This window comes from Fulmarus glacialis, unplaced genomic scaffold (assembly GCF_000690835.1).
Source record: "Fulmarus glacialis isolate BGI_N327 unplaced genomic scaffold, ASM69083v1 scaffold1598, whole genome shotgun sequence".
Classification (NCBI taxonomy): Eukaryota; Metazoa; Chordata; class Aves; order Procellariiformes; family Procellariidae; genus Fulmarus; species Fulmarus glacialis.
The window spans coordinates 24,247-50,984 of NW_009229899.1; the positions used below are offsets into that span (position 1 = coordinate 24,247).

The 26,738-nt window shown below is 36.9% G+C and overlaps 1 protein-coding gene across 4 annotated transcripts in view; it reads right to left on the reverse strand.

Moving 5' to 3' along the window:
* TJP1 (tight junction protein 1) overlaps positions 1–26,738 on the reverse strand; it is a 44,234-nt gene that overhangs the window by 13,029 nt on the left and 4,467 nt on the right. For 2 of the 4 annotated variants that reach the window (XM_009583992.1, XM_009583993.1), the window contains exons 2-22: positions 24,757–24,881; positions 24,437–24,539; positions 22,715–22,994; positions 22,016–22,119; positions 21,096–21,264; positions 20,591–20,735; positions 14,150–14,286; positions 11,611–11,716; positions 10,621–10,771; positions 9,974–10,082; positions 9,087–9,306; positions 8,480–8,664; positions 8,249–8,344; positions 7,723–7,805; positions 6,452–6,662; positions 5,817–5,917; positions 4,255–4,608; positions 3,585–3,836; positions 1,920–2,819; positions 1,496–1,590; positions 739–963 (exon numbers count right to left, since the gene is read on the reverse strand). In XM_009583992.1, the coding sequence (XP_009582287.1) occupies positions 739–963; positions 1,496–1,590; positions 1,920–2,819; positions 3,585–3,836; positions 4,255–4,608; positions 5,817–5,917; positions 6,452–6,662; positions 7,723–7,805; positions 8,249–8,344; positions 8,480–8,664; positions 9,087–9,306; positions 9,974–10,082; positions 10,621–10,771; positions 11,611–11,716; positions 14,150–14,286; positions 20,591–20,735; positions 21,096–21,264; positions 22,016–22,119; positions 22,715–22,994; positions 24,437–24,539; positions 24,757–24,881 (4,151 nt within the window). The remainder of the gene's footprint in view (positions 1–738; positions 964–1,495; positions 1,591–1,919; positions 2,820–3,584; positions 3,837–4,254; positions 4,609–5,816; positions 5,918–6,451; positions 6,663–7,722; positions 7,806–8,248; positions 8,345–8,479; positions 8,665–9,086; positions 9,307–9,973; positions 10,083–10,620; positions 10,772–11,610; positions 11,717–14,149; positions 14,287–20,590; positions 20,736–21,095; positions 21,265–22,015; positions 22,120–22,714; positions 22,995–24,436; positions 24,540–24,756; positions 24,882–26,738) is intronic. The other 2 variants (XM_009583994.1, XM_009583995.1) reach the window with 1 other exon arrangement.

Sequence of the window (26,738 nt, forward strand, 5' to 3'; positions counted from 1 at the left end):
CAAAGCCTTCAAAAATACCTGATTTTCAGCCTGCATGCAGCAAGCCAAGATAACTTTTCACAGTAACAGCTAGAAACACATTGTTACGGTTTGAATCAAAACAAATTTGGAAAATTTAGGTAACTGTGAAGAGTATTCACAAAGTTTGCGTAAGTATCCTCCAAGATAGCCAGTTCTTTACCTGAGCTAAATCTGTGTATGAGCTTTCACACAATTTCTGTATCAAAATGTTCCAAACCAAGGAAGCAGAACAATACAGGAAACAGATGTTTCCACCAACAGATTAAATTCTGGCCTCAGCAATATTCCCTAAAGGCTCAGTTTCCTAATGTCAAACATGGCTAACGTGTACAAGCCTATCTGCAGAATAAATGCATGTAGAACTGGAATAAACCAAAACCTTTGCTTTGAAAGATGTTTAAGCACTCCATATTAGTTAGACTAAGGAAATACTTTGTAATGTTCTGTTAGTACGTGGTAAGCAAAAGAAGTAACATGTCGAAGGCCCCGAAACCTACAAAAATTATTCATTCCATTTATCAAAGTAAAAAGTTATGCAGTTATGTGTTTTCAAACTAAAGCTACATCTAAACAGAGAAATTGACTTCGTGAATACAAAATAATTTCAATTAGAGACCATGAACCTCTGGAATTCCATTGACAGAGGCAGAATTTCTGTTTTAATCCTATATGCCTCCCTCGTTTTTCAAATTCAAAAAAGAAATCCCCCAAACTTACTTAGAATAATTGGTGAAATTCAGCTGATTCTGTGAATGTATTGGTTTAGTGGGTTCAGACTGATGGCTGGCAGGAACCTGCGCAGATGGCTTATTTTCAAAACTCCTTCGATCAAAGTACGAGAGCTGCTTTCGATAATACTCTTCATCTTCTTCAGGATCATAATGATTTGAACGCACAATATCTTCAGGTGGCTTCACTTGAGGTCTCTGTGGTTCTGGGGCCCTAACCAAAAATAACAATATACAGTTGCCTTGCACAGTTGAACAAGCATAAGTACCCGAATTAAAATTCCATTTTATAACCTATCTAGTAATAAAGCAACCAAAATGTAATTCTTATAATTGCACACCTTGTCTTTTTAACCTATATTGCATAGAAATTAGATAGCTGTGACATAGCATAAAGAAAAAAAAAAAATCCTTATTTCCCTTTTACCTTTATTTACCTTTACCCTTATTTACCTTTCCCTTTTTTATTACTTTCTAATTATCTCAATTAAACATAGAAAAAAGTTAAGATGGAGATACTGGCTAAGTTTTTTCCTCAAAAATGCCCATAAAACATATTGTGTCCTTCCCACACTTCCCAGCAATCGTGTCCGTGAGAACTGACTTTATGCCCTGCCTTACTACTGACACAAAAATCACATTGACACTCCATTCTGCAGTTTCCAATTTGAACGACTAAGATATGTTTTCTGAATATTCTAATCTCATATTGAAAATTTAATTTAATTAATTAGTTGCACATATACCTGTAAGTTGTTTTGTCGTGTTCATACTGGCTTTGAGAAGTTGGTTTTGGACCACTCACAGTTGCGAGTGTAGGCTTAGGTGCTAGTTCTGGAGGCTGTAAAGAAAAGCATAGCATATTCTTTTAGATTCTAACATTTAGAAAGATACAGCACTTTACAAGTAAGAAAACTAAGACTGCCCCTCCTCCCCCCAAAAGGAAAAACAGAATGAAATACTAGTGAAAGATGAATTGGAGGAGTTTTCAGCATAGCAAGATCTCCTTCAGTGTTTTCACAAAAGTTTTCAGCTTCTGCTTTTAAAGCCTACTGCAGTTAGGTTGCTAAGAGGCTATTCCACAAGCAGTAAAGCTTTTTTTCCAAGACTACATCTTGCAATGTAGTCTCACTAGCAAAAAGCAGGAATTAAAAAACTTAAATGACTTACCTTGACAGCTGATGTATCACTTGGGTCCTTCATTTTTTCCAAAGATGGTGACCTTCTTCTTTCAAATATCTTAACCCTACTTCGCACAGACTGTGGTTTCATGGCTGGATCTTCTTCTTCCTCTGCTAGAGATGGCGGTGTAGGCAGTGGTTTACTGTTAGAAGGCAAAACTTCTGGTTTGGTTTGTGATGAAGGGGGAGGAGGAAGAGAAACACCTGAAGTGCTGTGAGAAGGCTCATATTGTCCAGCTTTAGCATTATATGCTTGAGGAGGACCTTGTTCATAGCCCCTTATATGCGGATCAAAGTACTGCTTCGGTTCAGGAGATCGAGATATGGCTGACTGGTATGGCTGAGCTTCTTGTTTGTATCTACCATGCGTGTCATATCCAACAGTATGTTGATCTTCATATCGCACTTGTGGTAAGCTGAAGTTTTTAGGTGCATGCTCATAGCGAGGTCTGCCATCATAGCTCATTGGAGGGGGTTCCTCAAAACGAGGTTGTGCTGGATAATAGCTGCGTTCTGTGCTCTCTTCTATATTTTGTCTGGAATCAAGATCTCTAGGAGGCTGGTTTTCATAAACTGTTCTTGTTTGGTTGTAGGGCTGCTTTTCATCATAATATGCCCAGTGCTCCTCATAGGGAGGCACGCGGTCATCATAATGTAGGCGAGGGTCATAACCACGAGAAAATTGATCTACATAGTTTGTAGAATTATACCTGTATGTTGACTGTTCATAGTCCCTACTCGGTTGTTTTTCTGCATATTGAGCCTGGGATTCATAGATCAGATTTGGGTCTCTTTCCTGTCTCTGTACTGGGTGATTAATTGCTGGCTGTTTTAAGACATAGCTTTGTCTGGACACTTCTTCGTTAATATATGGATCCTTTCGGTATACCTGTTAAAGAGAGGCATATTTTTCAGTTAAAATGAAGAGTAACTGCAGCTGCATTTGAAATGTAATATTTAAACAAACCTAAGTTTTAAATATTGACTTTAATTTTGTTTAAAAACAGAATAATTTGATGCAGTTGTTTGCAATCACAGGAAGCTGAACTTGGTGGTTCAAGAGATCCCTTCCAGTCCTATTTTTAAGCAAAAACACATAAGTAAGGGAAAGACAAAGGTAATAGTCTCTCATCTTTGGTTTTGGGGACACACACACACTTTTTTGCAGGGGGTGGGAAGAGTGGAAGTAAATCGATTTACATATTTAAATTAGTTCTAGCATTGCTGAGGAAGTATATAAAGTCACCCAACAAACTGGATTCATCTTCGTGATAAAGGATTTGGCATGATTTAAAGTATACAAAGATCTAGTGTCATTTTAGGGAAATAACAGATTTTTCTCAAGGTCTCATTAATAAACAGAGAACACTGACAAGCTAAAAAAAGTCACATGTAAAGTAAAATCAAAATACAGAATGCAGCCTTTTTTAAAAAATGTCATCTTTCTGAGAAGTGAAAAGTATATAGTTTGAAGCCATGCACACAAAACATTAGATGATGCTTAGCAATCCAGATGCACTGGTTTTTTGTAACCTGCATGATCTCTTACAGGAAAAAAAATTAGAAGGAATTCTCCAAATAAGGGCAAAACAAAAAGATCATGTGCTAGCTTGATGTATAGCAGGAAATCAGCGCAACAATGTGGCACAGGTACCTTTGCTGGATCTATATGCGGCGATAAGGATGATGACTCTTGATCTCTTAGGACTATATGAGCTCCCTCAGTACTTGATGTTCTTAAGGGGCCCACTTGTGGTTGGTAAGAGTTGTAAGGAGCAGCGGTAGGCTCCTCCAGTCTGACATTAGTTAGGTTTACATTAGCATTTACTGCAGAGGTTGATGAGGTTGCAGGGTTTGATTCAGGCGACGGGGAAAGGTAAGGGACTGCAGGTGAGGCTTCTGCTTTCTGTGAAGTGTTTAAAATATTTTAAATATACTACTATTGAATCACTGTATGATTTTTTGATTTATATTAAAATTATTTAAATGATGCTTTGATCAACGCAGCTAGATGTAGAATGAAATGTACCGAAAGTATCATGCACTAGCACTTCCAGAAATTCATTATGTTGAAGATTAAAAAAGCAAAGCATTTAATCAAAGTAGAATGGTACTTCAATCCCCCTCCTGTCAGAATGAGTCACTAAAACAGGTACTGCAAGCTGATTCTCCAATTCATTATAACGTATTATTGTTGCTGTTGACAGATTCTTGTATGCACTCAAAATACTGGTAAGCAGACTATAAACACAGATTTCTTGTTCAAGAGAACTTGCAACCTGAAGTAAATGTATAGTGGTCAGTGTATAAAATTACTTTCTTACCGGCTGAGCAGTAGTTGTTTTAAATCCTGAAGAATCTATTCTGAGATTTGGCTGTGGCTGAGCTTGAGATGCATAAGTAGGGTAAGTTTGAGTTTCATGATGCATTCCAGAAGAATCCTCTCTAACAGGTTCAGAAGAACGTGTAATAGCAGATTCAGGAGGAGTCCCAACCTCATCATTCAGAGTTTCATCCAGTTCTTGATCTGTATAAGCACCCCCTTCTGTATCTGTGTCTTCATAATCAGATGTGTGTCTACTGTCTGTGCTGTACATAGAATATTCACTACCAGGAGCCGAGAGGTAAGAAAGGCGGTCATCGTGTAAATCAAGGTCATCACTTGTAGCACCATCTGCCTGTGTCAAACAAAATTAGAGTACACATTTATTGAAATACCTTTTAAAGAATGCCCTTTTTCTTGCGACGTAAAGCTAGGAAATTTTTTTGTGAATAATTAAGAACTGAACAAATGGAACGCATCTATCTTGTTCTGAACCACAACAGGAAGTCTGGTAGTTAAAAAAGTTAGTTATATTCCAAATCCACCAGCACAGCAACAGTATGAGAATTCAACAACTCTGAATATCACAGGGCAGGAGAAATTTGGTTTCAATCATTGAAGATGTTAAGTTTACACCTAAAAGCCTTTTCTGCAGTCTAGGTCTTTGAATCATTTTACTAGGGGGTCAGATGACTATCAGTGGAAGGGAGGGGATAGCGCACAGCATCCAAAATCAAAGTGTTTGGAAAGATACAAAGCTGTGCTTTAAAGCGATATTATGATATTGGCATCATTAACTTGAAGATAGATATAAGGAGGTGAAAGGAGCTCAATCTGAACAGAAATAGATGATCCAAATATTAAGAAACACGTAGTGATAGCCAGTTCATCATTTGCTTACTTGTAGTTGGCGCTTCGCTTGATATTAGTTCTTCAAGAGGATGGCTCTAAAGTGCATAATGTAACATGCAGCTTGAGAAGGCAAGTCGAGTTTTATTGGGGAACACCGAATACTAACTTGTATATGAATATTAGTAGAACACGAATTTTGTATCTGTGTTCTCACAATGGAGAACACAGTTCTCAAAGGTCAGAAAGAACATGAATATGCCACTTGCTTTTATATTAACGAAAAAATAATTCATCGTCAGGCAATCCTAGATGCTAGTATCAATGCAACAGAACACCCAGAATTTTTTCCATTAAAAAGCATCCAATCCCCACAAAATCTTCAAAGCAATAATATATCCTCCAGTTAACAGTGGCAACAGGCAAATGCTCTCACTTGCTACACTGCTACATGCACAAGCACAACCACACAGCCCTCATTAACAGAGTAACTGCACTAATATAGTGACAAATCAGTTTTGAGCAGTTCACACAGCCATAAGGCATTACTGCTTTAAATCTTCAAGTGATGGTTAAAATGAGAAGGAAAAGAGGAAAACAAACTTCATTCCACAAGTATCTGCCCATATCTGTAATACCAGTAAGGAAGAAAGAACAAAAAACCCTCTCATAAATACAGTTTTGCCATTTCTCCCCAAACATATTATTTCTTACCTTTCCTTCTGAAACCCAAACTAGTTGGTTCTGTTGTTGCTGAATTGCTTCCTTTAGAGCTCCATACCATCCTTCATTCATTGAATTCAAGTTAATGGTAGCTAGAAGTACAGTAGGTTAGTTTGACTTATGATTTCTGCAGAACTATGAGAAGGATCTGTACGACCAGTAATAAAAGCAATATAAACTGGTAGATTAAAACTATGAGATTTAAATAGTAATGTAAATATTAGTACTCAAAGCAACCTTAAGGCCTGATGTGGTTTGGGACATTGTATCCCATAGGAAATACTGAGTTAACAGTACCTCAGAATAAAGTGAGGCTTCAGTTTAGCCAGATTAAAAAAATAAAATTAAATCATCTTCTTATTTATTCAAGTATTTGATTTTGGCTGATGATCCTGCAATGCCACCGGATCCATTAGAAATGTCATTTTGATCTTTCAGATCATGTTATGTTGGTGCAGGAATGTGCAAACAATGCACACATCAATTAACCATTAGTTACTGAACAAGGGAGCCTGAACAAGTCAACAGCTGCTTGACTTGGTCCATTTGTCTGGAGGAAGAAGTTACTCTCATCTCGCCTCCCCCTCCCTCTCAGAAATACTAATCCAGTATATCTAATTACTTACTTGTAAAGAGATGGTGATTATTTTTGCGTAGCTTGTGAGCTCTTTCATACAGCTTTCTGGCACTTTTTCGTGATTCTGGGCACAACCTCATTCTCATAGTCTTTACACCCTGCTTAGAATCAGGATTTAGGAACACTACAATAGGATACCACTGGGCATAATTCAGACGATCCACTGCATTAGGAGTGACATCTAATAAAGCATGTTTGTCCTGTTGCGATAAAAAGGACAGAAGCAAGAAAGTGAATCACTTGTATACTAGATCTTTTTTTTTTTTTTTTAAACATCCCCCACAAGTTTATTTTTATTACCTTTACAGAGTTCATTGTTTCAAAGTATTGATTTAAATTCTTCTCCTGTTTGAATAATAGAAACCAAACCAATTCCAATACCAGGCTACATAGGTATATACATTTTTGAACTGCATAACTATGAGCTTTTTAAGTATTTAACTCCCTATTTAAAAAAAAAAAATCTCCTTGAAGTAAGCAGGCACTAAACTCAAAATAAGCAGTTTCCTATTAGTATTCTGCTAATAGGAAACAAGGAAAGATTGAAACACAAGACCTACTCTCATTACACACCTCCAATTCTTCCTTTCCAAAAATCATTCTGAATGCAAGAACTTGGCCAGCTTTCATCCAATGCAAGATTTCTCAAGCACACAGCATGCAGTATCCCCACTTTGCTGCTAGAATACCATCCCCCACCCCCGCCCTGGGCATCTGAAAGGCTTGCAGTTTGTTTTTAAGTAAGGAAATAAAAAGGTGAGGAGCAGAGCCTCATATCATGAGCTAATGTCAGAAGTTTTAAGGATATTAAGGAAGTGAGATTGAAGGACCCTTTCCCCTAGTTCTTGCACAAAAAATTATGTTAAGTTATTAATTTGTATATTGGGGTGAGGGAAGACTAACAACTCCATAAATAAAGTAACAATTTCTAGCTGTAATGTCACACCATAGCTTTAAGTGAAAGAGGAAACAGCTTAAAACAGCCTTAATGGAGAGAGGAGAACACTCCCTGGAACAAAGCCTAGAATTACTTCTAGGCTGCAGCTATTAATACGGAGAAGGAAAGGGGTGGTGGGTGGGTTTTTTAATTAAGTAACAGAAAGGTGAAGAAGTTATTTTTAAAGCAAACACACTCATTAGTTATTCTTCTACATTTAAAACTCATTAGTTATTCTTCTACATTTAAAACACCCAACACTACTTGATAATACCAGTTTTACTATTCTTGTGTTAGAAGTACAGTGACAATAAAAGACTTACTCTATCGATTATCTGTTTTATAGTGTGAAGACGAATAATGCCAGAACTACGTTGGTCAGTACCAGCATCTCTTGGTTCACTTTCTGGTAAAGAGGACACAGTAAATATCTGCTGTAAGTTTACAACGTATTCTACATTCCCTCAATTAAGATAAACCAAACCATTTCATAGCTCAAATAGTCAATTCAGATTGAAGACACTCCTCCTGCTTCAAAATAATACCCAAAAATCTACTCACCGATTTGGCCATAAAATTCACTACATCTTTACAAAAGCAGTTAGGAATAGGACAATAAGGTACTGAAGTAAAATGAAATTTGAGAAGACTATAAATAGAACTAATATTACTTTTACCTTCACAGAATTATCAGAAACCAAACAGTGAGAGAGCTTACATTTAGTCTGTTCCTCTACATTGTCAACATCTTGTTAAACACATTAACAGCTAAAGTAATAACGTAGAAACAATCAATCTAGCAGAAGTTGGCTATTTCGTAACTGCAGAAAAACCCGATCTCACACTTACTTGCAATTTGAAAGATATCTGGTTCTTCTCTAGCAAGTTTCTCCCGTGCAACATCAGCTATTGGACCAAAAATGGTTACAGGTCTGAGAAACCCAGCTAGAATCAAAGGAAAAAAAAAGTCAAAATATATTGATTGCTTAAAACAAATGCAAGATACTCTTAAATACATAGGCTAATACAACGCAAACCACACAAACCTGTTAACCTGCAAAAGTAAGAATAAAGCCATACCTTCCCGAAGAACAACTCTTTCATAGGCAGGAAACTTTGTCTGAACAGGTTGGGCAGAAAGATCTTCTCTGCTTTTTCGGAGATTTCTTTTTGAGCTACGCAAACCTCGGAATCTCCAAAAATCTGCTCGATCTCCTCCTGCTGTCTTTGGAAGCGTGTACTGTACGCTAGCTAGTTGCTCAGCTCTAAGATGACAACAAATCCCAACCAGTTATCAAGGAAATCACCTTCTGAAGTAATGCTTGACTAGCAAGCTTATACTTCCAAAAAACACTACCACCTGCTGAATCAAGCTTTCATTGTTTCTGTATTAGAAAGTACAAGATTGAACTATACTGAGGCTGATATCACATTTCTAAAGCTTTATATAGCCTTGTCTCTTGTATTGAAAAGAAAGTTTTAAGTTTTTTTTGTGGACTGTACAAGAGTCAAACGCAAATCCATAGATCAGATATTTAACTTCAATTTGTTTTAACACTGTCATTTTTTCTGACTGAACCAGCTCTATAAACTAGTGTCCTGCAGATAAGTCCAATCATTCATTATACAGATGCAGAATTTAAAATTGCAGTTTTAAAAAAGCAATTTAAGTATTTTAAGATCGTACCTGTTTTTGTTAGGTATGATACCTCTTTCAACTTCCTTATGATTCTTGCCAATTCGAATTGCCAGCCATGAACCCAGTTTGCCATTGTACAGAGTGTCCACCACACGGAACACTTCACCTTTGTTGAAACTTAGTCCATAAGGAGATTCCTTTTCGTATTCAAAATGAGTTCTGATATAGAAAGAATCCCCTACATCAGACTCAACAATGCGACGATAAACTGAAAAAAGAAAAAGAAATCCCAAAATATAGTGTTACATAAGTTCAAGTGATGTCCTAATGCTCACAAGAATTACTTAAAGCAGTGCCTCACCTTAATTCTCCTTGTTTTAAATATTACTTCAAGAAGCCTTGATGTCTCAGAGCTGTTCTATTTTAAGCAGCATAACTATTAATAGCAAACGTAAATTCAACTTTCATGGTCAAAAATCTGGTGCTAGTACAAGCTTAATTCAGTTCCCCTGTAAGGAATGAACCTTAGTGGGAAAGAAGTTTGTGTGTGCACACAGATCAGTGTAATCACTCATTTTCAATGGCGTAACTACAGCAGACTCTCCTGCTCCCCCCAAGGAGAGGGGATGCCAATGCTTTTATCAGATGCTAGGCATTATTTTTGGTGGTTTTTTCTGTTTGGCTTTTTTTGGGGTTCTTTTGTTTTGGGAGTTTTGTCTGTTTGTTTGTTTGTTTGGGGGGGTAGGGAGGGGATGTACTGTTACAATATCAATCTCTAGTCCATTCATAGTAGTAACCTATCCCAAAGCCAAAAGAACTTAATAGTCTTCATAAGGTGCCAATTTCCTACAAGCCAGAAGTTAGTCATCATTCACTACACTTTTTGTGTTGTTCCAAGCAGTCAGCTACATTGCTCCTGATATACAAATATTTACCGTCTTTTTTCTTCTGTGCCAAAATGGTTACTTCTTCGCCTTTAGGAAGATCAAGCAAAAAAAGGACAGCTTCTTCTCTGATGATATTTGTGAAGTCTACATTATTTACCTAGTATCAATGAAGTAATCAGTTTGATTTAGCATATGACACTGTAACAGATACTCAACTATACAATGGGAAATCTAAATCAACTTATTGCTAAGATTTTTTTTTTTATTCATTATACACACCAAGTGCATGTATCTCAAGATGTCTCTTGTACCTCTAAATAGTCCCACTTTATTTCTTGATAAAAGCATAGCTTCCAGAAAAATAGGTAGCTGTTCATTTTATATTCTTTAGATCAATGTTATAGAGCACGTATAAACATCAGTAACATACAGAGCCCTCTGACAATTTAGTGACCCAACAGTTGAAAAAACCAAACAACTTTATCAACTGAATTAGTCTAAGAAATTGGATGTAAGACTTACTAGCCTTCCTAGCAACAGTACAGTAACAGGAGATTTTGCTGCTAATAAGTCATCTAATAAGTACATACAGAAAAAAACCTGTATGAACTACAAAGGCAATATATTCAATACTACAGAAAGAAAACCTACTTTGGTACAACAAAGCATTTGTACTGTTACTGTTTTTGACATACCCTGAGAATCTGGTCCCCTTCCTCTAATCCTTCTTTCGCTGCAGGGCTGTCTTCCAGAACACCAGCTACAAATATGCCAACATCATTGCCACCTGCTAGTCGCAAGCCCACACTATCTCCTTTTCTGAATTTTACCAGTTTCATGCTTGGCCTAGAGATTTAGGAAATATTCCACTTAGAGATGTAATAGCATAAATTATCCTGGTAAATTTGAGACTGAACACATGCAAAGAACTAATTTGCCTATCATTTCTATTAGAGGATATTATGCTATACATACCATTAATTGCTTATCAACTGCAGCACTACAACACACATTAGCAGCACTTCAAAAAACCCACCTGTATTTACTTGTTTAGTGGGGTTTGTTTGTCTTATGCTTATACAGTGATTTAAGCGAGGCACTTTGACACTCTCTTCCAAAAATGTTCCTTTTAAAGAACTGTGCTAGCATATAGATCTATTTTGGCTCTAAAGAGATTAAGACGAATTTGATATGAAACCAAACTAGAATCTATTCTCATGCGCACTAATGTCCATAGAGGAGATCCCAGCTGAAGTAGACTCATTTCCATGTCATGACTTTGAACATTTCTGCAGTGACCTTTATTCATTGCTCTCAAATTATTATGAAAGGAAAACAATATGCTACAGTATCTCTCCTCTCTCTGGAGACGGGGATAGGGCAGGAGGGGTGGGGGTGCCCAGGAAGAGATAAACACCGCAAATTCTTTTCACCAGTTGATCATTGTAACTGCTCATTTCCATAGAAAATTAATAGACTTAAAAATGGTATATTACACAATGTAAGTGACAACAAGGCCCAGGAATAAACCGAAAGTCTCCATCCTAGTATTTCTGAACAGAAGTGTCAGGACACCATATTGGACTTTACATCAGACCATTTATACAGGTTATTCATCACCTTGGATAAAAGCTTGGTTTGCTCAAGGACCAGGCAGATTCGAAGAGAGTTTAGAGTTACATTACCGAAGCATTCCATCTTCATGGGTTGAATTGGGTAAAGGACCATCAGATGGACTGACTGGTAAATCCACATCTGGCTGACCTCCTTGGGCATACACTGGCTTTGGTTCTATTAGAATATCAAAAGATTTCAAATGTCCGTTTGGTCATTTAAAGATGAGAAAGTAAAGTTTAACTTAATTAAGAGCTTAATGACTTCTTGAGTAGCCTTTCTCCACCCCACTTAAAAGTGAAATATTAGAAACTTACAACAACAGAAGACACACTCACCGTGCCACTCAAAGCAGCGTGATTACTGGCCTAATTATTACTTCAGTAAAAATCCTCAAGCTTCCTTTGTACTTCATTAAGTACTCTGAACACCATAAAACCACAAGAACTAGAAGGCTTCATGCTTGCAAGACCACTTTCAACCCTGCTGTTTTTCACCTAATTTATCTAACTTGTTCATTTCCCATTGACTCTCTTCCCTCAAGAATTCAATTTTTGAAATGAAAATACAACACTCGAACTACGGCTGCATGCCTTGAGGTCAGCAGATTTCAATGGTTACTTTGGTCCAGTTGGTTGTTCTTAAAGATAAGCACTTACTATGGCTCTGCTGCATAGATTCTCTAGAGTCACTGGGAGGGAACTGCCACTGCAGACTTCCCCCAGTAACGAACACTAATAGGGGCTCTTCTCTGCTACATGGCTGGTCGTATTAGAAGAATTTGTATTTAAGGCTTATCTCTGCACACTTGAAAAAAGTTGATTTCAAACTAGGCTGGCTTTGAACTAGTCTATTACCTCTGATCTTCCCAACAACTGTGCTGTCCTCCTTTCAACTCACTGAACAATTAGTTTGAAATTGGGAATTTCAGACAATTTGGTAATAATGCCTTTTCTAATGTGACTTTTGTCCTTACCATACAGTAACATACCATTTTCCTTTAAGTCTTTAATGACCCTTTCCTAGCCTAAGCATCTGATGATCCCTCTGAACAAATACTCTCCCTTCCACCCTCCTCTGACACAATCAACCATGACAGTCATCTTGCCCTTAGTCTAAGCAGCAAACTCTCACAGAATCTGCCAACTACTTTTCTAACCACATTTTCATTACAGTCTTTGAAAGATCCTCATCTCCCTAGAGCTTTCTGTGAGGCCGTTAAAGGATTATGCCCTTTATTGCACCTTTTTATCTCTCTCTAGATATATATTATGGCAAGTTAATTTTATCTGCAGACACAAATTTAAATATTGTCTTTATGTATTGGCCTACATCTCCTCCCATCCAAACTAAGTATTTCCATGTGCCTCTTCCCATTCACCCCAGAACAGAACGTTTCTTCTTCCCCACTCACCAACAAAATCCCCACAGTACTTATTACTTGCTTACCAGTCCGTGAAACGAATTATTAGTACATTACTTTGGATTAAGAACTATCTCAAGGGTCTCCTATCCTGGCTTTGTATTATGCCAATTATTAATCTTCAATATCTTATAGAAATACAGAATTCATCTTCCTAATCTCACTACCACATCCTTTTTCTATCTTGGCAAATATGAACTTACTTAATTTGCATCTTTTCATAACACCACTGCAAAAGGTCACCTCCTATGACAATCTTTTTAATAATGGCTGCTGCCAGAAAACCTACTGTTCTCATTTTCTAGATCTTTCAGAGTCTATCAACATCAAAACTCTTCCAATTCTTCACTGAGCTAATGAATACTACATGCAGAAGGGTCACTGCTCATCCTTTAAGTCTTCAAATACTTTCAAGCTTGAACGTGCTTTTTCTCATTCTACCCAGCCTTTCAAGAACAGCTCCCTCTAAACCATCTGCATAGCTCCTCTTTCTCCACTTACAATTTAACTCAAGTGCCTCATTCTGTAAACAAGATGTTATAAGTCAGCCTGCCCAGAACATTGTCCTGTCACCGTATCATCCTATGTTTTCTCTTTCTTACACCAACTGGCTTGTATCTGCTAGCTTATCCTTCCGTTTCGGAAAAAAGGAAGGAGATTTTGTTCTGGTTTTGTTAGTTGCACTGCACTTGTTAAAATGCCTTCTTGGTCCATGACTGTAGTTAGTAAGTGCTACAGTAACAAAGCATTTCAGAGTCTGAGTTGTGTCTTTGGAACAGTAGTTCTCAACAGGCTTAACTACATCCTTGTTTAAATATAGTCTGCTACAGGTTAACCCGTAAGAACCAGTCTACTGCTTGACTCTCAGAAAAGAAATGATGGATTTTAACCTTGCTTGAGAAATCAGGACAAAATTCTTTATGACCATCACCTATAAATACAGCTCTAAACAATGAAGTTTGACCCCTATGTAACAGGCAGACCCCACAGCTTAGGTTTTCAGGACTGAAACTCTAAGATATAAATGGGGTTATAGTTACAAAGACTGTATTCAGAAATAAAAATAATTAGGACTTGGTCTGTTTTAAGACTTTAGAAATCATTCCACAAATATGTAATGGCATAAAGTCTTTACTGGTCATCCATTCTCAACAACATGCATAATTAATATATTTTAATGTTTTTACCTGGGAGTGGTGGAGTTTGTTTTTCAGTTCTTTCAACTGCCACATCTTCCACAGTTTTAGAAGTATCATCTGCATTCTTTACAGGTGTAGAGACAGCTCCTGGTTTAGTTATTCTCTCATCTTCTCTGCTTCGAAGACTGTATTAGAAAAAAAGATTCCACTCTGCATATAGAATTGTTTTTATGACCTTCGTCTACTAAGACTAAAGAATAAATCCTTTCATTCACAAAGTTCAGGTCTGGTGGGTAAGGAATTACCAATTACTATTTAACAAGGTTTTGTTCTTAGACTATCACATTATTAATAAATTTTTATCATTTCTAAATCCGAGCATTTTGTCCCTAACTTCATGTTAATAACAGAATTCTCTAGTTATGGCTATTTAGAAAGAGGAGGGACATGGTGAAACAGACTGCTCTCTGCTCCAAGCACAGAAGGCATACACATGCTGTATATTGAAAGCTATGTAAGAAATTGACAAGGGAAGGGAAGAAGGGGAGAAGAGCAGTTATGATGGTCGTCTTCCCACCCCTCCCTGTAGAAATCATGGATTTTTAGACTTAATTCTTAGGCTTTGCTGTGATCAAGCTAATTTATCTGCTCCTTTGTGTGGCAGCTGCCCCGGAACACAAGTACTGCTGGTGTGGCTCTTGGTAGGGCTTTGCAGAGATAAAAGGTAGAACAGAAACATGCCCCTGATTTCTCAGTCTTCAGAGAGGAGGAGGCCGTCAATCCACAGCTATTACAAGACAGGAGTGCTTCTCATACACTCAGTCATCCATGTATTTTAGTAAAAAGACAACTCGCTGCTTCTTATGCATTTCCTATACATTCTTACAGTCTAAAACAAAGGCATATATGACAAGTTAAAAAGGAAAAAAAAATCTCTCGTGTTCTTTAAATGATGAGAGCAACTAAAGCGCAAAAGAACATAATTTCTATTCCTTTAGCTCAAAAGATCAGGTATTTTTATATTGTTATATAGAGGTACAGCTACCAGCTGTACCATAGCAGAACTGAACAGAACATACGCTGTATGAAGTGTTAACTGTTACACTGCTATCTGTTGGATAGTAAATAATTTAATAGGGTCAGAGCAGATGAACATTAATAATCAGCTGGAAAAACAAAAGTAGATCAATACACCGAAGAGAAAGTCTTAATTCCTGAGCATATACATTCTAAAAAAAAAAAGTAAAAGTCACAAGATGCTCAAAATATCTATTCAGTTCCTGAGAGCTGGCATATAAACAAGGATATCAGAAGTATTTGAGAGAAGACAGACACAAACAAATCACAGCTTTTTATATAATATCAGACTTAATTGCCAAGGAGGTGAAAAAAGGTACTTCCTCAAAGATAACAACGGCTTGGTCAATAGAAGCAAGTCCACCTCCTCTCATAAAGGAGAGGTCTGTATTGGGGGGAAAAAAAGAAAAGGTTTTCACTACTAACAGCTAGATGGTGCTACTCAGCAATAACGAGTATCACTTTCCATAAAGTACAAATGTATCCAAGTAAAATCGATTATACAGAGTAAAGACTGTTTATTTTAATAGAACCAATAGTTCAAGAGTTAGAAGTATGACTTAGGAAAACAGATCCCAGCAAATCTACTCATCCAAGACGCATGAGAAAGAATAAAAGAAATAGTAAACATCTACATACAAGCAGAATATGCTTTCCTGAAGCAGTGTGAAGTTTGAAACATCAGAAACAAAGCTTGGCTATTCAGCCAAGACATACTAAGACTTTTCAGTACTTTCTTCTGCCAGTTTTAAAACTGTGTGCCTGAAGGCAGCTAAAAAAAAAAAAAAAACAGAATACAGAAAAATACTGCAATCATGACAACAATCTGGGAAGACACAGGCACCCTTGTTTTAAGTCATTGGTAAAAACAAATACAGCAGCCTAATTTTTAAAATCCTTGTTTGTGCCTTTTTTATTCAGATAAGCCCCTTTCTGGAGCCTTCCAGAGTTGATTAAAATGATGCTAAAACCATTAGCAAAATGAAAAGTAAGCTTTTATCCTTCTACTTCGTTCCCAAACTTCACCAATAAAAGTTTTCTTATTCCTCCTTCAGATTTTCAGCATATTTTCATTTGTACATAAAATTAAATGCATTAAGCTAAAAGCTTATGTATTTTACTTCCACCACTAGACTAAAATACGACTGGACTACTCATTCCCTCGAAAATAATTCCTGACTGTTTAAAAACAGGCACATACATTTAGCTGTTTAAATGCATACTGAGTGTCCTATAAACAAAAAAGTCCTGTAGTAGTGTAAGCTACAACTAATTCCCCTCCCCGTCCAAACATTTTTGGGTAATGAGCACTAGTTAATGAGATAGTACAATAAATTTCCCCATGAGCCCTCTCTACATGCTGTTTCCAAGCACGTCCTAATGCTTAACAGAAGCGTTATGCCAAAGCAGTAGTATCTTGTGTTGCTTTAAAAATAAGGCCAAAAATACTGCAGTTACTACACAAGGACAGAGTTCATTCTACATTTCTTCACCACATAGTCCAAAAACCACTGTAATTTTATGCTGCTTTTATACCTGCATATATCAAAAAAGAGCATACACATGGAAGAAAACAGCTCTCAAGAACAGTAACTAAAATACAGACACTGAGAGCATAGCACAAAATAGTCAGGTGAACACCTGAAGCAATACGCTTCTAGACTGGGCTACTGCTATGCATGTAGGCAAATACACCTGCCAAATAAAATGCCTGCAAAAGGTCAGTTCTACTCTACGTAACACAACAAAGTTTAAATGGGAAAAAGCTGATAGCAACACAATTGTGATAGAACAAAAAGGAAAAATCAGAACAGCAGGAGAGTAAGTTTTTCTTGATTTTGCTTAAATTGTCCCGTAAGCACTGAATATTTCACATTGCAAGATGGAGGAAACAACTTGATGCTGTCACTGGTTCTAGGTGACGGAAACTTGTTAAAAACTGACAGCTGCATTTCCCAAGAGACAAAAGTGTTGTTCACTGTGTGCACTGTGACACTATTGTTTAACATCTGTGTCACAGCCCCCTTTACCTCACTTCCTCCTCCACGCCCCCCCCCCTTTTTAAGGTATGCCTAACAGAAACATATTTAAATAAACTTCAGTCACAAAATGCAGTCAGCTACACCCCAGTGCCATCAACTGTGGCTATTACTTCAGAACAAAAAAAGATTGTCTGCAACAACAGTTACAATGTTTATTTGCACAGAAGTTGTTTTGAAAAATACGAACATGCAGGCTCTTTCCAAATGTGTTTTTAGCATATCTTAAACTGTTTAGCATGAGAAAATAGTAAGAGCCAAGAGGCGTCTTCCTAAGTACATTCAAAATAAGAGTTGATTTTTGCCCTATATTCCAGTTTTTCAACTTGTTTTGAAAGTGGACAGAACAACGAATCTTTCATGCTATATACAAATTGACAACTGTATTACAGAAGTCAGCCTCATCCTTCCAGAAATAATGATGGGATTTCTTCAAGCTACCACATCTTCATTGCTGCGGCTGAAGCATTAAACATATCAGAAAACATTTTTGCTATTCCAGTACCCAGGTGATGAAGGCAGCATAGGAGAGAGAGTTCGCAAGTGGGAGTTCTTTCAATTGGTAAAGGGCAGCCCAGAGGTGTAATTTGGCAGGCTTGCCAGCACCTGGCTGTAAATGCCACTTCTCAGGATGGGTCACACCAAAAGCTTATCTAGCTTAACAACTTGTTACTGCCAGCAGTAAGACTGATACATAAGAAAGAGTATATATGATAACGGTTGGACTTGATGATCTTAAAGGTCTTTTCCAACCTAAACAATTCTGTACTTCATCCCAAGACCTCTCCAACTTAAGGTGCAGAGACCTCTTTTGCTCATTCTAGCTTTTTAAGTACAGCTCTTAACAGATTATACAAAGTTACCTTATGTTATCTGACATTCTATATTTAAGATGCATTTTTCCTCTACCTAAACAGTTGTTGTTCCACATATCTTTAAAATTATATGTATCCTTTAAAACTCAGAGAGCTCCTCCTCAAAGCCAGGACATATTCATACCTTACATTTCACTTCATACCTAATTCAGTACCAGCTGGCTATAAATTTTCCAAGTCTCCAGGGCTATGTGTATTTATCCGTACCTGAAGATTTGTAAGATTCATCCTCTGGATTCTTTTCAAGACTGACTATGGATAATTTGCAATCCTCCAAAAGTGAAAAAACCATACAAGCATAATTAGTCCTTTTTATTAGCAAATTAAGAAGAATATGTTCTAGAATCTGAGTTTTAGAAAGACTGTTGAAGAGACATCTGTGAACTTCCTCTAGACTAAAGAAAACGACAAGTGCTATTTAATGCTTTGACAGAATGTTCAAATAGCAATTGTTACAGAAATTCTATATCCAGGAAAACTGCAGGCATACTGGTGTACGTACCAGTACAGAATACTGAAAGATGGACAACACTGAAGACCCTGCCAGACCCCAGAGCAATACTGAAGCAAGTCTGTTGGCAGATTTCTGTACTCTAGTGCACACCTGAAAGTGTCAGTCTGTAGTTAAGCTTGTACGAAAGGACCAAGATGATTTCTCTGGAATTTCTCTCCTCATTAACATACAAACACTTGGCAGAACAGGGTCTAAATAAAGACTCACTATCTTCAATACATTTTTAATGTCCTCCTTAAGCTCAGTTTGAGGACTTTTTGGACCTTTTCTTCCTCAGCTTGTTGTTCTCAAGCTTTTTTTTTCCCCTCCAGATTTTTCACCAAATTTAAAAAAAAAAAAATGAAGCAGTTGCAACTAATTTGATCTTGCACAAATAACCGCTATAAAGAGAGGTTCCTTTTAACATGTTTTTCTTGATGTGGCTCAGGGCCCAGATTTTCTGATCTTGAAAGGGACATGTCCAACAGGAAGTCAATCCATGCCAAGGTAGCTCTTGTTCATAAAGTAGATACAGCGGATGCATTCAGAGTTGAGATAACTTCAAAGTTCCTTCTCAGGAAGGATTTAATTCTTCTGACAGTGTAGTCCATAGGGAGGAAGTGACCATCTACCTAAACCACTGTAATAGTACAGGAAAGCACTAACACTAGGGTAAGTCAGTCAGTTTCAGTTTTGATGGATTTTTTTTTTTTCCCCTCCCTCCACAAGCCCTTTTCACACTGCATTAGAAATGCAAGTTAAGAAGTAAAGGTTTTAAATCTGACAGAGACCTCACAACCTTCACAATCAAATCCCTGCATCTGGGACCCTGCTCTTAAGTTTTTCCCACTAATACGGGGTTTCTACTTGAAAACAAACTTTCATGCCTTGTGGTCCCTCCAAACAACATACATGGAAGAGAAGCAAAAATGTCTGTAACCCATAACACTAACCAGGTGTACATGCAGGTAAGATCTGTCTTGCAGTTTTATTAACCCTTGAAAGACTCTAAAAACCTTGAAGGTGTAAGTGTTATTCTTCCCCTTGGGCAAACAAAATGTTATTAATAACCAATCAGGTATATCTTAGTTTTATGGAACAGCCAGCTGCAATTTGTTTTTCAGTATTTTTGACAGTATCTGAACACCTTCAAATACAGGCTCTGAATTTGGAATTTGCAACAGATCAATTCTAATTTTTGCTCCATCATCTATGAGCACTCAGAAGGTAAAACTTTTCTCTTACAAATATTTAGTAGAATTTAAAATCCAACACTGAAATTCTATCAATAAATTAAAATGTTCATTTCCAAGAAACTGTGGAAATGCAAAACTGGACAGATTTATGTAATTCAAGACTATATTTTCACATGGCAGAAGAAAAAATTCCAAACCATACAATAAATTACTTCTCTCTGAATTCATAAAAATTAGACTTACCTACTTCAGAATTACAATGAATGTCCCACTACCAAGTTCAATTATTAAAAACTACCTTCCAAAAGCTAAATCTGCTGTGCAATAGACCTTATTTTGTAGGAATTAAGTGTATTCAAAAACATAAGGCAACTTTTAAAGAAAGCTAGTGAGGAAAATAAAAAGCCTACGCCTAAATAAAGCAAGATTTCAACAAGTTTACCCAGGCTGGACATTCAATAGGAACTGCGCTACTAGTCATCTCAAATATCCTTGCAGCTAACTGCTTTCTAAAACCAAAATACAATTGCATATGCTTCAATAACATATATCACTATCAAATTTGCATACAACCATGCTCTAAGATTATGTTTAAAGAAAGGAATAACACTGAAGTTAAAGATTCAATTTCTCCTGACGTCTAAGAAAATTTGGATCATTATCAGCTGCATCTCTTGAGAGAAAGAATGCCATATTACTACTACCACAGTTCTGCATCACATTTGTCACACTGTATAAATCCAAGCACTCCTACAACTTAAATGTCACATTAAATAGTTGATTTAAAAATAATACAATGCTGCCATCACCTGCCGTTGCTGGGCTGCTGTGGAGAATGTCTGGAATGGTCTGAAGGCTCTGACCTCTGGTCAGGAGATCGTGAACGACTGCGGCGGGGCCTGTCATGTGATCGGTTGGAATGATCTGATGCCAGCGACTGAATTTCTGAAATGTCTGTTAAATAAAAGTTGTTTTTTCATGAAATGATTGTAATTAAAATGGTGGCGTGACCTGCTCAAATGGAAATAAGCTTTTGCAGAGAATTTTTATGAAGATGTTAAATCTATGTTTATTATTTCAAAACAACTAAACTTAATATTCCTGAAAAAACAATTGCAAGAATAGGAACTGTATCTTTTTCTCCACTGTTCTTGAAGGTGTGGATTTCAATCCCATACAAACAAGAATTTACCCACACGACAATCTTGCTCTTAACTCTTCTCCTTCCCACCCTCTCATCCCACTTAGGTATTTCGCATCTTCACAACACAGAAGAATTCTCTCCCTTTGGAAATCAAGTTTATTTATACTCACCATCTCTTTCTGAAGCATTAGCAGAATGAATACTATCAGAAAGATCAGGGACATTCAACAGTGTAGCTCGTTCATCTCGCTGAACAACCATCTTCAACTTGCCTTTTGACCTTTCTATTAGTGTTTTTGCATCTGCTAAGGACATATTTTCCGTCACGGTGCCATTTATCTGGAACAGAGTAAGAAAAGAACAGATATAAACTTACTGAAAAAAACAGTGAATCTCCAGTAAAGATAGTGGTTTTCTGTCTGATTATATTTAGAAATAGCTAGAGATATTTATCAAATTACTACAATACAATGGAGTACTATTGGGCTTATCCAAACTATAACATAATACAGAGAATTATTTTCATGTTTTAAAGACAAAGCCTCTACCACTAATACAAAATTTAAAAATATTATTTATGTTTTTTAAACCAGCACTGCTATACTCAGCAGAGTAAGGAATGCTATGTTCTTCTGCACCAACACATTTACAGCAGTATCTTGAAATAAAAATTGTTAGTATGAATTAAAAATACCTAGGTACATTGATTTCTACAAAAATAAAAATTTAACCTGAAGGCAAGTTCTAGTGTTGCTCAATAGCACAATTCCACAACTTTACATTGCATGACTAAGAACGTAGGGCCAAAGTCTCATACCATCCCAAATGTTTTCTATTATGCATTTACAGTAGGCGCTATTTGTCTGAATAAGGCATGGGGAATAATACCAAAAAAACCAGAAAGGCTTTATAATTTTCCCTTCCTTAGAGGTTGATTTATTCTTAAATGTATTGATCTTTAAAATAATTTAATAAAAAAAAGATACATCTTCTACTAACAATAATTGTGCTATTAAGAAACAGCTAATTCTAAGAACAGTTATATCAATGAGTTTTCCCTCTGAACAAACACCACCACAATTTACTATACCTTCAGTACAACATCTCCTTCCTGAATATTGCCATCTCTTGCTGCCAGGCTATCCTGTGATATTTCTTTCACAAATATGTGGCTTGCCAACCGTAGACCATACTCTTTATATAATAGCAATGAAAGAAAAAAGAAAACTGATGAAGCTACAGTAAAAAAAGAAGGAGGGAGGTATCTGAAGATTTACAACACTGCTTTACACAACATTTACACTGGAAACACAAAGAGGAGAATGAACTTGGCACATGAAGGACTGTAGTGGAATTACGCTATGGATTTACTATTTTATTAATCTCTTTTCTAACTCTGCCTGTAATCATAGCTGCTGTTCAATAGCTTAATTTAGATTCTGCCTACAATTTTCGCTCTTTCAAACAAGACAGACACTGAAGACTCAAACTGAAGTATAGGGAAGGTATGTAGCCACTGACTACCAGATATCAGGTGCACAGTCAGGATTTGTTTACACTATATAATACTTTACCCTTAATTAAGCGCATGTATTTTGGAATATGAAAAATACCACCAGTAATACAATAGCAGTTTTTAAGTTTTCAGCTAGCTACTGGTAAAATGGACAAACAAACAGTTACCAGCACTGTTCATACAGTCCATGAAGCCCTTAACACAACACTGACTGAAGCAGTTGGCCTTTAAAAACCAGCAGAAGTCTTAGCAAGAGAATTACATACACGTTACCTTCATTTTTCCTCGACTTCACCAGTGTTACTTTGGTAGGTTTTGCAGGCTGACTCGAAGTAACCGACCTTCTGTCTGATCTTGGTGATAAGCTTCTCTCTCTGCTAGCACTTCGGTCTCTTACCCAGCTCTTCTCATGCCTTCTGTTGGCACTTGGACCACCACGGCTGCTTCTTGGATCACGTATCTCTTCATCATAGCTATCGTCCTCATTTTCAGACACTGGTTCAGGTTCTGGTCGAGCCACCGGAATCTGAATTTTCTTCATCCTTCGGATAGTCTACAACCAAACACTAGATATCAGCCTCTGGCTGTGTAATGCTAATGTTGTTACTAAATGTCGGAAGCCAAGCTAATCCCTAAACTCAAAAGAAAACATACAGATGTACTTGTGAATGCTCTGAATGCATCCTCATTATAAAATTCTATCCAATTAATACAGGAGACTCATCAATACAGATTACTAGAAACCTGTTTTTGAGGGGAGGGGTTGGTTTGTTTTTACAGTCGTTTTAGTCCTTTTTTGCTTCTGCAAAAATGGCAAAAGGATAAGAATAACAGCCATTGTAGCATAAAGCACACAGAGCTGCATATTTGAATGCCCTCTCTCTTTTGCTTAAACCCACAAATCAGTTACTGGCACTACTAAAAAACTTCTTTTGCTAACATGTAATCTACTGTATACTCAGTGTTATTGACAATAATTCTCCTCAACTTTGAAGCCTCCCAATCTTCCAAAGCAATGTTTATGCAAGCCACAGTGGAAGGGGAACATTCCCACTGAAAGTTCAAAGTTGGTTTGCACTAATGTAGACAGCTGTTTCCAGAATAAGACCCAACCCTGTTTAGAGATTTATTTGCTATGTGTTACAGGACTGAACCAAGTTATACCATAAAGTTTTCATTAATTGCTTTTCTCTGCATAAATCTGCACACCAAATACTTAAGTGTATGCTCTGCACAGCTCGCCACACATTTTTTTTTGTGTAAGCTTTGAAGAATTGCTAAATCTGCAAACGCAAAACAACACAATTTTTTGCAACTGTATTAAAGCACACAAGAGCACTAGGAATCTGTCAGAACAAAAGCTTCTCTACAAGCCCTAGAAGTCTGTTTTCCTGAACTAAGAAATTGTTAAACATTGTGCATTTGCGTTCTATTTTTTGTAACATAAATTTCAAACTTCTACAGAAAGCCGGATTACCACCCTTTAGTGATGACCTGTTCTGTTTTGCAAAGTTCAAAAGCCAGCCACTTTGAATAAGCCTACAAAATTATAGGAATTAAAGTAATTATACTTTATTTTGGCAAACTGTTTACTGAGCATAAAAAGAACTATGTTAGTGCCTGAACAGCGGGTAAAGTCCTTTAGCATACACCAGCCTTTGAAAAACTTGATAAAAGTGCACTCAAGAAAGCAAAGAAACATTAAACAAAGCTGAGAATTGAGCTTTTGGCAAACTGAGAACTTTAGCATAAAGAAAAGGAGACTGTAGTATCCAGTGCCACACTACCCAAACATCATCATTCACATTTTAAAAAAATTTTGAGTGACCCACATGATAAACATTTCATGATCATCACTTAAACCTGAAGCAACACACAGGTATTATTCAAGTACCTCACATCATGCATGTACTTCATAGCAGACATTATACCATTTCACTTTTGCTCTATAGCTATGGAATTTAAGGAAGCTTAATCTTCAAGACATTCACTTACAATTTTGGCATTCTTCCCACTTTTCCTCAGCTGCTGAACAGCAAATGCATGCTCGACATTATCCATTGAAACTCCATTAACCATTGCAACACGGTCATTTTCCCTAAATGAAAAACATCACAATGCACAGTATAAATACTTTATGCCAAGGGGAAAATATTGGGGAATGGGTGTCCCTGAACAAACTACCTGTATTATAAACCTACTATACAAACAGTTATAGATAAGAATCTTGAGAACAAAACAATTAGGAGGTTAAGCTACCACTGACAAAGATGAATGCCGTCCAAATCAGAATCCAGGTATAGTTTGGCACTTACTGTAGTAGTCCTTCTGCTGGGCCTCCTTTCAACACATCAGAAATAACTATCGATGTCTCACCACTCTGAAAGTGAGGATTATCTCTTCCTCCAGATATTGCAATACCAAATCCAAATCCAGGGGCCTATAATATAAAAAGAGAAATATTTTTATTTTCTAATATTTACATGGTCACAATTCACATTCCCGTGTCAAACATAAAAACCTCCTATGGGATGAATACAACTTTTTGGAAGAAAGATCAATGAATCATGCAATACTATGCAATCCAAGAACAGGAGAGAGATTAAAAATAAATTAAAAAAAACACTTTTACAAGGCAGAGAGTTTCAGACTAACTACCCAATCTCTCCCAAGAGCAAAATATTAGAGCTCCCATTTGCATTTTTATGGCCTGGGCCTCAGGTGGTCATCAGTAGACCTCAATCTTCAGTAAACACAACATACCATACCACTGTGTTGAGATACTGATTCAAACCCGTACCACCTCCTGCAACACTTTCCTTGAGGTTTCACATTATGGTATTTACCCAGCTTGACCTCACTTAGCTCAGGAACTGACAGAATCGCAGCACACAGTAGTATGACCGCAGGCTCAGTTCTTAGGAATAATACCAAGATCACTTGTACCATTAAATACATAAAAACCTTGTCAGCACTTGCAAATCATCTGCATCTTAACAAAAGTAATTTGCTTCAATCTTTTCCCTCTAGGGTGACCTGCCACTACAGCAAGGTCAATGCCTCTGAAAAGTTATTCCTGTTAGATATTTCAAGACACAACAATGATGCTTACATTTCTGCCTGGAAGCAGTGAGGGTGGGAAATAAACTTTCTAAATATAACTGATTTGCAAACTATCTAGCTCTTCCATCATTGCCCAGAAAACATTGTGAGAAGGGTATTACCATTTAGATGCTGTATTTTGCTCAAGAATTTATTTTGAAAATTTCAACTATGCAAAATACAGTCACTGGATGGAAAAGATCAGGTTTCAATCAATTCCCCCTCTCCATTTCACACAGCATACATTCCATGCTGGCAGACTTAACCCTTTCTTTTTCAGACTTTTCGACAAACATGACCCAGCTTTAGCAATGAGTTTCATAACCTTACAGTGACAGCAGAAGCAACATGGCAGTCTGCATCTGGCTTTTCAGACAGTAATTACTGCTCAAAAAACCTGTTTCTTATTCCCCCCTCAAAAGAGAGGTCATAAAAAGATGGTCCAGATTTAGCCTGTAAGCAGTGAGTAGGACTATACAGTATTAAAACAAAGATTTGGAGATTCACTGTTCAAAAATTTATTTCAACAGTTAGCAAATACTGTTGCCAGGTATGAAGAAAATAAGGTGGTCTAACAAGTGTGGGGGAGTGGGGAGGGGTACACCTTACTGCTTCTTTTATATTCATTTTAATTCATTAAAAGGAAGACTGGACATCTTTTCAAGATACATTCCAGCCAGATCAACTAGAAATCATGGCTGGGATTCAAGAATTACTAAGTGAAACCCTGTGCCATGCAGAAGGACAGTCTGAAGGACCATAATGACTACTTATGACCAGAGTTGAGGTTTTCTTTCAGTTTTATTTTTTAAGTGGTCAACAAAGAAAATATATAATACCCTATGAAAATATGTAACAAAAACCCCTTTCAAAACAGTAATATTTCCCCTTTCTCATGCTACTGCTTCATCTTTCAGTTTTCCATTGCTCTAACAAACAGAATTCAGTTTGTACTATATTTGGGTGGGGAAGGAAAGGGAGAAGAGAGATAATAACAAAGACATTTATGTCAAACTTCATTTAAATGTTCTCCATCCTTCCTTACACCATAAACAAAAAAAGATTCTCATAGTTCGCCACTCATGAAAAGAAATACAATCATCAGGCTAAGGGCAGCAGAGATACAGAAACTCACTGTAAACCTTATCTTGGTGTTTGCCATTCTGGGTTTTTTTTAGAGTAGACTTGCAAACCA